Genomic DNA, 13,500 nt, shown 5'->3' with positions numbered 1-13,500 from the left:
CTAATGTTCCTACAGCAGGAGGCCTCTGTTTCTGGCTGTACAGGCCTGTTGGCTCTGTTTTTCTTCTTCCTTGTTGCTGCTACTGATTTAGCCACCTCTGCAAAGTATTTAAGCCATGACAAGGATGATGAGATACAGCAGGTACTGCCTGGGTGGTTGAGCCTGGAGAGAAAAGGCAAACTTCTGGCATTGGGGAGGTTCAAATGGTATGGGGGGGATCACTGACCAAGTTCCCATCAAAATCTGCACTGATGATGTTCCCAATATAAATCTTCCCTGAAGTGATTATTTTACAAGGGAAAATTTACAGGCAGCTTTCCCTAAGAAAGCAAATAGGAGGTGAGTTTACATTGCGGAAACAGCATAGGACAAAATGGTTAATTGCTGTCTTCTTCAGTGCCATGGTCTCAGTCTAATTTTTGCTTCTCATACCACCATGGTTGCTCAAGCAAACAAGCAAGCAAGCAAAACATACAAGGGATCCAGTCACAGCTAGAAATCAATTTTGTGTTGGTCTTTGCTGCCAAACTAGCTCAGAACCACTGGTCTTACCCTTCTCCAGTGGACCAGCTCCTTTCTCCTCACTCTGATTTAGAGGTATTCACCCACAGCTCTTGCCTAGCTACCAGAATTGGATATTTCAGACCTGCCCCTCTATATGGTACCCATCTGAACTTGGAACATGGCTGGAGCTCAGCTTTATTTCTGAACCATGACATCATAGCTAGGGGAAATAAAAACTCAGTACCAGAAGGCCCCTTCACACAATTTAGAGATCTGTTTAGTTTGTGATATAACTTTTGATTAGATCACTGTTGATAGGAAGTGTGGTGGTAATGGGGGTAAAAGGATTTAAACTTTCTGGAAGTCTGCATCTTCATATTTTGAATTTTCTATCTTCAGTCTTGCCAACACCTTGACTTTATAGTGAGGTCATGAACATAATCTGCCATGGCATTTTCATGACTCCACAGTGATGCAGCCACCCAGACAACTAGTTTGGTTAGTCATGAAAAGGCAGAAGACTGCTAGCCATTACATTTATGGTTGTAGTATTTTATTGACAAAGGGTGGGTGTGATGCTTGTGGAATTTCCTCCCAAAATGATTGGACTAGCCTTGGACACTTTGCACTTTGACTTAAGGAGGATCATAATTTGCTGCTCTATCTCATGAAGCAAAATGTCTGCCATAGGTTTCAAATGGCATAGATTTGTTTCCCCACTTTACTTTAAACTTGTTGCTGGACCCCACCTGCAATGCTTCTTTACCCAGAGAAAAATATGCATGTTTTTCTGGCCTAGTATAAGCTGGCAAAACTGTTATTTGCTTCTTTCAAATCATCAGTCAAGTCACAGGAGTGGTTGTGGCTGCCATTCTGCCCTGTGGGATTGGGAAGATCGGGCATTCATGTAGTATATGTAATGAAGACCAACAATGCAGTAGATACAAAATTTGCCCATGGTACTTAACACTATTGGCCAACAATGACTCTCCTTTTATGATTTCCCAGAAAGGGAAAATGTATGCCTGATGTTTCACCTCTCCCTAAAATTCATATAAAGAACTGTTTTTGAAGGATGGGGAGCAGAAGGGAAGGAAACAGGGCAGAATAGGGTGAAAAGAGAAGGTTAGAGCAGGGGTGTTGAACCTCTTTGAACCCAAAAGCCAAATTTCATTTTGGAGAAGCTTTTAGGGGCTCCATTCCAGTGATGGAACGAAAGCAAAAAGGGACAGGCTACTTTTTAAAACCCTCCATCATATTTCAACTCAAAGCTCTTACTAAGCCTTACAAGAAAGAATCTCAACCTGGAAAAACTGTACAGAAGCTGGAAAACCAGCAAATGGCTAGGGGAAAGGAGAAGATGGTGTTATTCTTTGTGAGACTCTAGGAAGGCTGGTTTTGGATCACAAACCTGAGATTCTGCCTAGAAGAGAGAGACATGGGAACGCTGCCAGGGGAGTTTCACAGGACTTTCACCCATCAAATATATATATTTAAAAGTTCTTGACTTCCATGGTTTGCTCATGCTGGGATTCTGCTACAAAGTATCTTCCTGGTTTATAAATCTATATGACATTAACTGGCTTCCAATAAATTGCATGTGAAAACCATTTGTTCAATAACTTGCAGCATTTCAATTCTGCTCACAGTCACAATGAGGGAAGCTGTCAGACTAATAACATTAAATAAGAATGTATTAATTTATTTAAATTTATATCTCATCTGACAAAAAAGGGAACTCAAAGATGCTAACAATAATAATATACAAATAAAAAACTAAATTTGATTGACACACAGACCAACACAAAGCACAATTAAAAATGCAATAATAGAAATAAAGAACACCTAACTGGATAAAACTTCCTGCAACCATCAAGTAGCTTACATATGAAAGGCTTGAATAGAACTATCTTTCATTGTTGCCTTTCAATGATGGAGTCAGCCTAGCCAATTTTGGCAAAGTTCTGGCGCCTGGGCGAAGCCACTGAGAAGACCCTCTGGTGTGAACCTGCAAAACATGCTTTCAGTGGCCGTGGAAACAAGAGAAAAGCCTCCTCAAAGATCCTAACTTCTAATCAATTTCATAGAAAAAATACAGCATTTCAAATAGTCTGATCGCAAGTCTTACAGGGTTTAAACAAATTAATGACAAGAATAATATATCTTTAATACTACGATAAAATTGAAAGAATAAACCTTGACTGCAAGTGTGCAATCTAAGACATACATTGGAAATTGAAGAAACAGACACATGTAGGAAGAAGAGATAATGAACAACAGAAGGATGCAAGGATCTTCTGCTAATGTTCTGTCTAAAATATTACAGCAACTGCTTATTTCTTCCGAAGATGAGGCTCCCTATTTAGCATCCAAAGACATTCTGAAAAGACAATTTAGTTTCCAAAATAGATGCACTTGATCCCCAATTCCTTACCCAGAGCCAAACCAAGAAACATCAGTCACACTCACCTCCTCCATGCATCTGACATAAATAGGGAAAGCGCCATACATTCCCCAGTCCCACTGCATATGATATACAGGCAAGTACAAACTGGAAGGGGTTGTCCCACAGGGGCCTGGATTTCTCAATTTCCATTCTTGGGCACTGGGCACACAGTAGAGTGTGCTTTCACTCCTCTCAGACCTCTTCAAGTTCTTATGGAGATTCAGTGCCAATCCAACTCCAAGAGGAACATGCTTGCCAATTGCCATGCAGGCTTTTTAATTGCTAATCTTATTAACAGGAACTTTGCAAAGTGGGAATGCGAGTTAGATAAATAGAAGGGAAAGCAAGCTGTAAAAAAAGCATTCCAGAAAAATAATTGCTTAGATTTCAACTTGCATTTCCTGGAAAGTTCTGAAATTCAGTAATTTAGTTTTGCCCCATGCTGGACTTAATGTCAAAAAACATTTGGGGTTGCACAAGATTACATTGTATTAAGACCATGGGGCTTCGGGAACTATTTGTTCCTGTCAGCATCTTGTGTTTAATTATTTGTGGGGTGACAAAACTTACCCCACAGTATGGGTTTGGGTTAGTGCATTTGCCTCATTTCAAACATTTAATTTCAATGGTAAATCATCTTAGTGATGACAGAAAAAAGATTTTCTTGACATATCAAAAATATTCCTGCAGGGCTTTTGGTCACAAAGGGATTATAAAAAGGGGAAAACACTGCAACTAAAATAAGTTTGTTTTGTTTTGAGAATCACAGCTTTTATGTTAGGTTAACAACCTTCTTTACCCTCTGAGATGTGTTGGACTACAGCTTCCATCACATCCCTATAGGTCTTTAGGAGGACAGGCTTCTTCTGGATTAGTTTTGTTCTCAAGGGGTACCTGAGAAAAAAAATGGCTTTGATTTTGTAATCTCAATTAGTATGTGAGCTTAACTGTTACAGAAACACTTTAAGAAAAAATAGGCATGTGTTTATTTACAGAATTTATATCTGTGAATAAGCTTCAGTGGCTAATATGAACTCTAGACTTGATTTGTATTATATACAGCTGGCTTGATCACTCTTGCTTTATACTATGTGAAATTTTGCCCATATGTTCTCTAGCTTTAACATATCTTTTTAATAGTTGATTTTTAAATGCACTTGAAAAATATGTGAAGGTTTTAACTTGATATGCTTTGTTGCTACTGCCTTGTGTTTCTCTAAGCTATTTTATGTAGAAGATAGGGATGACATATTGCAGGAAGCACAAATGCTGCTAAGGTACTTATTACTGGAGCAAAGCATCCCATAGTGGTACTGATTATGAATGTAACACCCATCATATGGCTGGAACCAGACTTAGTCATAGTTAGAGCACAGTCATGCAAATTAATGAGACTTAAAAGTGGTCATTACTATAACTGAATAGCATATAGTTTTATTTTCATTAGAGTTCATTCACATGATTCATTACAGGTTTATCTCATTTTACTGCACTTCACTATATTGCACTTTGCAGTGCTGATTTTTTTTTAGAAATTGAAGGCTTGTGGCAACCCTGCAAATATCCACTGAATTCAGTAGAGCTTACACGTAGGTAATTCGGTAGAGGATTACAGCCCTAGTATTATATTTTATTGAGTAGCTCCATAGAACCCTTCCTTTCCAAGGAAGATGTCTTCTATTAGAGGAAGGGGGAACCATTAGATCAGCCCTAGAATTTAAACCCTCCATTTTGATGTTAATATGTAGTCAAGGTAGCTCTCGTTTTATTCAAGAAACAGTGATCAATATAGAAACGCATTCAAAGAAAACAGATACTCAGAAAAGCAACCACTTTAAACTTGCAGTAAAAGCAGGTATAAGTTAAAGTAGGTTTGAGAGGCAAATTTATGTGTGCCTGATCAGAATTAAGTCCAGTTGAGTGAATGAATGGAACTTAGAGGTGGATCTAGGACTGCAGCTTGCTTGATTTTCTGTACCACCCACTCGCTGAAACTCTTTCGATGGTGTGCAATGATTCATAAAGTAAAGACCTTTTGAAGAATTCTGTTGAAATAGTAATGCTGTTTCCATTTTTCTAAAAATTGACAATGAAGGGATTAAGAGTGACTCCTTTGGGAGTTCATTCCACCTGCTGAATTTCTGATGGCAGGGGACAGATAGAAGACAATGTATAATAAATTGAAGTTCTTGGACAGGTTCTACCTGATGGAGGTTGCTTCTGAGCTATCCTGTTAATGTTCTGTTGATAGCTTCCAAGATTAAAACCAGCATGTTGAATTGTCCCTCACACAGCAACAATTTGATAGACAAATTGACTGAGGATCAGCAGCTGGCTCCAAGCAAAACCAAGCTGGTCATGTTCTGGACCAATCAAAGTTTCTGGACTGGCTTCAGTGGAGGCAGCCCAAGTCAAGTTCATTGCAGAAATTAGGCTCAGAAATTATTTCTCCAGGAAAGGACACAACTAGTGTACCAAACGAAGCTGGAAAAAACATTCCTGGTCACTGGTTTGCATGAACATCCAAAAGTAGGAGTGTCCTCTACCAGGATGAAGTTCTAGTGTTTCAGGGGAGTGCCACCCCATTCCAAACAGGCACTTCACTTTTCCAACTGACATACACTTTGTCATATCTGTCTCAAGCTTCAGGGGTTTTTTCCCACCAAACTGCTTCTCAAAAACTGGCTTAGAATTTCAACTGTCTTCCCAGGATTAGGTAACAGAAATGAGAGCTAAAGCTGAATGGAGTCTGCTTATCAGCAACAGTTCAGCCTATACTTACCTAGCAGTTTCATAGCCTATTTACTAAATTCCCCTAGTTGAAGAAACAGTCACCATACACATGACTTTTCCATGACTCTGAAAATGGGAAGAATTTAAGGGAATCACTGCAGAATGGTGCCTCCAGTTACCTAAATGGTTATTCTAGCTAAATGGTTCAGAAGGATACCATGATTGATGGTACTGATGGTACCCACCCATCATTTATGTTAATATCCTAGCATTTATCATCCACCAGAGTAACCAAGACAGTTTCAGTCCTAAACCTGGATCAGAAATCAGTTTGGAACATACTGAAGTACTCAGTTATGTCCAAGAAAACCTGTGTGGTCTATCAGCACACAGTGCAAGACATGGCCCACGAATGGTAAATTTGGCAAAGTAATAGTTATTTAAATTAGAAGGGGCCAAAAGTGAGGACTGAGTACATTGGCATAAGGCTGTTATTGTGCAATACACTACCTCATTCAACTAATTTTACAGGGGTCTAGATGATGTTGGGACTGCAGGTGGCACAGTGGTTTAAACTGCTGTGCTGCTGGGCTGGTAGATTGAAAGGTTGCTGGTTTGAATCTGCACAACGGGGTGAGTTCCCGTTGCTCCGTCCCAGCTCCTGCCAACCTTGCAGTTCAAAAGCATGCAAATGCAAGTAGATAAAAAGGTACCACTTCGGTGGGCAGGTAACAGCATTCCGTGCACTTCAGTGTTTAGTCATGCTGGCCACATGACCACGGAGACTGTCTGCAGACAAACGCTGGCTCCCTCGAAGATGAGCACCGCCCCCTAGAGTCAGGCATGACTGGATTTAATGTCAAGGGGAAACCCTTACCTTTACCTTTTTTAGATGATGTTGGCTTCAATTTTTAACCCTCTCATGTTTCTTCACCATATCTTTCATCTTTTTTTCTTATCAGATTAAAATAAAATCCCAAATAATTGCATAATGTCTTTTGATTGGTACTGCTGGAAGACCTGTCTGGAAGCATTCTGATCCCTCAGATGTGTTTTGCCATGCTTAACAAGTTGGGATGGGCACGAGTCAAGAAAGTATGTGATAAGCCTCCCCTCTTCAAGAATTCTTTAGCACCTCAGCATGTAAAAGCTGAAAAGTATAACTTAAAGCAAAAAAAAAAAAAAAAAAGTGTGTGGTGGGGGAAGAACTAGGCTAATTGGAATTGATTCTGAATAGCTATAGTTAAGCAGATGTGAAGCAATTTGTTCACAAAATATTTTGCACATTGATCAAGACAGGGTGGTCAAGGACTTTATAGTTTTTTGTTTTTTGCTTAAGATTTTCTTTTGAAAGGAATGTTGCAAACAAACCTTGAAAACACTTGTACTATACAGGTACATTAAAATGATCTAACTAGAGATGACAAACATGCATACATGAGTTACTCTCTTTAGGAAATAACTGTAAGACCTGCACTCAGTTGGGATTACAGTGAGGAGTGCAGATGATTTAATCTTTAGCTCCCTCTATGATCCCAGATAAGGCACCTTCCACCCCATGGCTATCATTTGCATCAAAAGGAAAGCACTCCTTGACCTTGCAGCCACTGCCTTATAGCAGGGCCCTGCAGGGCCCTGTTAGGAGGATATGACACATTTGGAGTACAAGGAGAGCCCTGAAAAGGGATATATGCAGAGGCATACAAAAATATATTTTGATCGCAATATAACAGATGCGTCTAGCTTAAGTGGACTCCAGGGGATGGTGGAGGACAGGAAGGCCTAGAGGAATGTCCATGGGGTCGTGATGGTTCGACATGACTTCGTGACTAACAACAACAACTTTGCAGTGAATGGGGAGCCCTGTGGCTTCATGATGTTTAATGAGAACATTTTAGTGACTCAGAGGAAATATGCTTCCATTCAGTGAGTCCAACTATGGAATAGAGTTCCAGTGATCTCAGTGGGGATGGATGAAGTTCTACTGATGAATATGCTTGAGATAGTAATGGTTAGTGATTGACTTATCTGTTAAAAATACGTAATGGTAATTCTATAAAGGATGGGTTTGTTTTGACAAGTTAATAAATGATAAGACAATCTGCAAAATAGGGCTGCTGCTTGCTAGGTGTGCTAACAAGCAACCTTCTGCCTGAATGGAAATCAGATAAATAATGGAGAAAAAAGTTAAACATTTCCTTTGGCTCTTTATGTGCACATATAATTTTGCTTTAGTTGGCAATCTCAAACTCATCTTAAATTCATTTATCAGGGAGGGGGTCCCACTGAATGTGCATAGGACTGCACTCCAAGTTAATTGGGTAGTCAATTTGGCAGCAATAGCATGGTAAAAATGAGCCAGACAGGTACGATACAGTATTTTTTTTTTATCCTGCAGTCTTGACTGTCATTTCTAAGGAGCTATCCTATACTCACCTTAGAGCAGGGGTCTCAAACTCAACTTACCTGGGGGCTGCTGGAAGTAGAGTCTGGGTGAGGCTGGGCCGCATCAAGTATTCCACATAAAAAGGATTTCAAGTATTCCACGCTTTGAAGGCCGCAGGGCCCCTCCCCCATGCCTCGCCCGTCCCGGCGCGCAGCTTAGAGGGAACATTGCACCCAGGGTAACGACTCACGCAGGTGCGTGTGAGAAAAACGCGTGGGCCGCACTATCACTAAACTTTGATATCAAGTGGGGGCCACAAAATATCATCCCACGGGCCGCGAGTTTGAGACCCCTGCCTTAGAGTAAGCCCTATGCAATCAGTGGTGGCTGGAATCTCCAGGCACTCTTAGAGAAAACAACCATCTGGATCAATTTCAATCTGGTTTCAGGCCTGGTTATTGAACGGACACAGCCTTGGCCACCTTGTGGGATGACCTTTGCTGGGAGAAAATCAGGGGGAGTACACTGGTTCTCCTGGACCTCTGAGCAGCTTTTGATATACTATAATGGTATCCTTCTGGGTAGGCCGGCTGGATTAGGAGTTGGAGGCACTGCTTTGCAGTGGTTCCTCTCCTATCTGGCTGACTGATTCCGGATGGTGTTGCTGGGAGATTATCACCTCAGCCCCATGGCAGTTATGGCATGGAGTGCCACAGGATTCTATCCTATCCCCCATGCTATTTAATATCTACATGAAACCACTGGAAGAGGTCATCTGGAGATTGCACTAAAGTGTCATCAGTACACTGATGACACTCAGCTCTACCTCTTGTTTACATCTGATCCAGGTGAGGCAGTTTCAACTCTAAACTGGCACCTGACTGGGGTGACAGACTGGATTAAGGCCAACAAATTGAAACTTAATCCAAATAAGATGGAGGTGCTCTTGATAGGCAGAACCTCAGTCCAGGAGGGTATCCACCCTGTCCTAGCCAGGGTTGCACTTCTCAAAAAGGACAGAGTGCAGAATTTGGGGGTGTTCCCGGACACAGAATTGTCCCTGGAACACAAGGTGGCATCTGTGGCCAGAAGCACCTTTTATCAGCTGTGTCCTTACCTGAATGGGTAGCACCTAGCAATGGCAATCCATGCACTGGTAACCTCATGTCTAGATTACTGCAATGTACTTTATGTGGGGCTGCCCTTGAAAATGGTCCAGAAATGTCATTTGGTACAGAGCAGGACAGCTTGTTGACTGGGACAGGCCATTGCGAGCATATCAACCCTGTTCTTTCTCAACTGCACTGGCTACCAATTGAAGTCCAGGTCTGCTTTAGGGTGCTCATGCTAAAGCCCTAAATGGCTTAGGACCTGGATATCTTAAGAAACACCTCTTCCCATATGTAACTACCCAGACCCTAAGATCTTCCCTGCTTCCTTTAAAGATGGCTCACAGAAAAGGAGCTTTGCATTAGTGGTACCCTTCCCAGGGAGGTGTGCCCAGCGCCAACACTATACATTTCAGTGCCAGGTCAAAACCTTTTTATTTTACTGTTGATTAGTGGTCTGATTTTATAATGGTTTTTAATGATTGGCTACTCTGGTTTAATATATTTTATTCTTTTTTAATATTTCTCTGTATTTTTGTATGGATTTTATGAATAATTGTTATTTAATATTGGCCACCATCTGTAAACTGTTCTGAGAGCAATGTGCTGAGAGAACAGTATATAAAAAACTTAAATGATAAATAAATAATAGGATGTGCTTCTAGACAGACATGTATAGGCCAACAATGTTAAGTGTCCTGTATGAAAACAAATCCTTTGTTAACTTTGTTTCTCTGGGCCAAGTATGTTCTACAACTTATGCTGGTGGGGACCCCCTGCAGGTATAGTGTTGAACGGCCTTGAAAAACATGAAAATAGCAACAGCATGTTGTTCCACAATCTGAAAAGACTTCTAGGTTTTACTTTACAAAGATGAGATGCAGACTTCAGCATCACATACAGCTAAAGGAGGTGAAGTGATACCAGTTAATTATGAACAGCAATTGTTGAACATAAGACACCTGCCTTATGCCAGATCGGACCATTGGTCAATTTAGTTCTGCAGTGTCTCCATTAGTCTGATGGTAACTCTCCAAGTTTCAGCTGAATGTGGAAATACAAAGGCTTGAATCTCAGACTTTAAGCATTGAAAACATGTGCTTTATCACTGAGAATTCTGTCTGTACAGCTACCCATCTACTATACAAAATATGAAAAATATTTTTTGTTAAAGATTGTATTTCTCAAGTATTTGAGGGGATAATATATTCTAAAATAGGATGAAGACTTACTAAGGGATGGTTTATTTTCTTTGTTTTACCTCTTGTTAAGTAATTATTGATGAATGCAACACTTTGGGTTTTATTTTATCCCATTTGTGCTAATTTCTTACTCCTATCAACCAATTGAGAAATATTATTAAACTCAACAGAATTTATCACTAATGCATCAGATGTAATTACATACAATGCTGTTTATTAGACACAAACATAACACAGCAAGTTTCCTCAATCCCACTCCAGACATAAATAGAACCTAAATCAGGAATCCAGAAATTTGCTGCATGGAAGGGACCCAATATAAAATAAAAAGCACTTAAAATATCTTAAGTATAATTAAACACTTAAGGCCAAAGAAGACATGACTTTGGAAAAACTATAATGTTACCAATTCAACCTTTTAAAGGAAACTAAATGCAGCCACATAGTATGCACAAATGATTTGGATTGTGATTACAGGATTGGGGACAATTTCCCCATCTATTTTGCACTCCCACAAATTTCCTCAAAAAATAAACTATCTGTGCATTGGATCAAGACTTAACATACTGAAGGGTAATGGGACTTATACTATTATTACTAACTTCCCACTTATTTTACACCAATTATGATGAAATCTGGATCTAATTAAAGATCCAGTTTCCTTTTTATGATGTACCGAGAAATTGGGTATGTTTTTTAAGTATATTGGTGTACATACAATGTCACAAAGTACCTGCTAAGGTGAGGGAACATAGATAAAATATTACCATTCTATACTTCTTCCAAGTCAATTAGTGACCAAATTCTGAATTTGGGTGGTTTCCTGTTATGCCACCTGATCCTGTCACAGTTAAAAAAGGCAATGTGAAATTTTACTGTGAGAGAGAACATCCTTTAGTTTATAGGCACACAAGAATGGTTATTTTTCTACTCATATTACTATTAATCCATCCTAATTACATTTTCATTTTACCTATAATTAATGCTATTCTATTTCATAAATCAGCTAAAGGTTGATGTTAATGTGTTCTGTCCGACAGAAGAAACCATTCTATGTTAGGTTTATATTATTTACATTTCCTGATTTTATTTATTTATTTATTTTATTAAAACATTTCTATGCCACCCCATTCGCCGAAGCCTCGGGGCGGCTCACAACATAAAATTAAAATATCATACATACAACAAATTAACAATATAAAATATTGATTACATATACCTAATCTCTGTACCTAGGACTTTAGTCATTAAATCAGACTTTGCCTGTATATTTGAAGCCACAGGTATAAAGGAACATATATACACACTACAGTTCAATATTCCCATACTATGTGTGCTGCTGTATCTAACCTGTATTATTTGCCCTATAACATGCCATTGTCTTAAATAGTTTTAAAATAGGATTAAGAAATTCATGGGACTGAATCCAGTGATTCCCTATCTCTGATGGGAAGACTTTCTTTTTCAGAAAAAGGGAAGCTTTGGAACAGCCTATGGAGAGTAAGCATATGAACAACATGATTAGCTAATTAGTCATGATAGCTAGATGGCTCTATTTTCAGAGGTAGGTTTTAATTATAAAAAAATGGAGAGGGGTGTCCCTTTTTATTATATTTACATCCTCCCTTTTTTCCACTTGCAAAATGCCCAAGATGGCTTACATGATGGTCATCCTCTCTAATTAGTACCTCAACAGCCCCAAAAGGTAGTTTAAGATGAGAAACAGTGACTGGCCCAGAGTAACCCAGTCTACTTTATGGCTGGGTAGGGATAAGAATCTGGATCTCCCAAGTCCCAGTTCAGTACTCTGAACACTTAACAAGTTCTTAACTTGAACTTTACTCCTGTAGGTTTGTAACCCTCCCCACATTCTTTCTGCAAAGGAAAAGAAATCTTACTGCAAGGCACAGATGCCAGGTAACAGAGGCTTGGCCCTGCCCTGGAGCCTTTCTTTGGTGGCAAGCGCCACATGAATACATAATTTGCTTGTTGAGCAGCCCAGAAACATGTTCCACATAATGCACTAGAATATTATACACAGAACTTTGCAAGATGTCAATGGTTCTGATTTATATAATCTGAAGATGTTTTTAGACTAAGATTCCACCAGGATATAAACTGCATGTTAGATATTTAAACAGAGAGATCAAGAAATATTTTATCACAGCTTTCTATTACAAATACAACTGTTGAAGGGAGAAAGAAAAATGTAAAGAAACTTACCATGTACCCAAAGTGAGTCTTCATTAGAATCTGATACCATGTATCATAAAAAACAATTAAAATACACAGATATAGAACTCAAGAAGCCAGAATACAGGAATGAAGACTGGTCAACTATTTTACTACTGGAGTTGTCTAGGTAAAGAAGCAACCTCTCCAGTGTAATATTTTCCACAAATCCTGTTCAAAAGCATTTTGTTAAGTGAGCAGATTGAGGACAATTTTTATTTCATTATTCAACACTTTTAGAATGGGACATTGTGAACCTGTGCTCAGGGAGGGGTAAATGGAACCCACCCTCTTCCATAGTCACGAGACTCTTGAGGTAAACTCAAACATTTATTTATAAGTCTTTGCCTCTAGTTAGCACTGAGGCCTGGCCAGCCTAGAGATCCTTGTTCAGGGTAAAGACATACACCTCCCTTCCCCTCCTCCCAGCTTGGCAACCCCCAAATGTCCTATAGTCTGTGTCTGACATACTTGCCTTCCTGGTGGCATGACTCCTTGGAGCAAGGCTTGTTTGTTCCTGTGGGAGAGGCTTCCCCAGTCTCTCTGCACCTGAGGCTTCTTCTCTGCTTCTATGCCAAGCATCAGGTCCAGGTTTGGTTTTACCAGCAGCTCCTTTGTCTGGGTCTGCTGGGTCCTCCAGACTCCTTAGCAAAAGAAGCCATGGCAGAGCACTACAGGAGGGATCTTCTGGTGTGGCAAACAGCAATTCCCTCTCCTCCTTCCAGCTGCCCCCTCCAACTATATCCCAGAACTTAATAGTCTGCTTGGGATGAGCCTTAGCTGTTGTTGATGCAACTCCACTCACCCCCAGCTAGCCCAACCTCACTGACTAGAAGCCCTCTAAAGCAGCCTTTCATTTCACCTTCGTCCTCATACCTAGCAGCTTGA

The 13,500-nt window shown here is 39.9% G+C and overlaps 1 protein-coding gene across 2 annotated transcripts in view; it reads right to left on the bottom strand.

Annotated features, from left to right (window-relative positions):
* SLC6A20 (solute carrier family 6 member 20) overlaps positions 1 to 6,227 on the bottom strand; it is a 28,314-nt gene extending 22,087 nt beyond the window's left edge. For both annotated transcript variants that reach the window (XM_044456161.1, XM_044456169.1), the window contains exon 1: positions 2,974 to 6,227. In XM_044456161.1, coding sequence (XP_044312096.1) covers positions 2,974 to 3,100 — 127 coding nt within the window. In that variant the 5' untranslated portion in view covers positions 3,101 to 6,227. The remainder of the gene's footprint in view (positions 1 to 2,973) is intronic.
* Between the last annotated feature and the right edge of the window lie 7,273 nt (positions 6,228 to 13,500).

This window comes from Varanus komodoensis, unplaced genomic scaffold (assembly GCF_004798865.1).
Source record: "Varanus komodoensis strain SLA01 unplaced genomic scaffold, ASM479886v1 scaffold10, whole genome shotgun sequence".
Lineage (NCBI taxonomy): Eukaryota > Metazoa > Chordata > Lepidosauria > Squamata > Varanidae > Varanus > Varanus komodoensis.
Note: the sequence above shows the minus strand (reverse complement) of the source record. Positions and strands in the feature narration are given on the sequence as shown.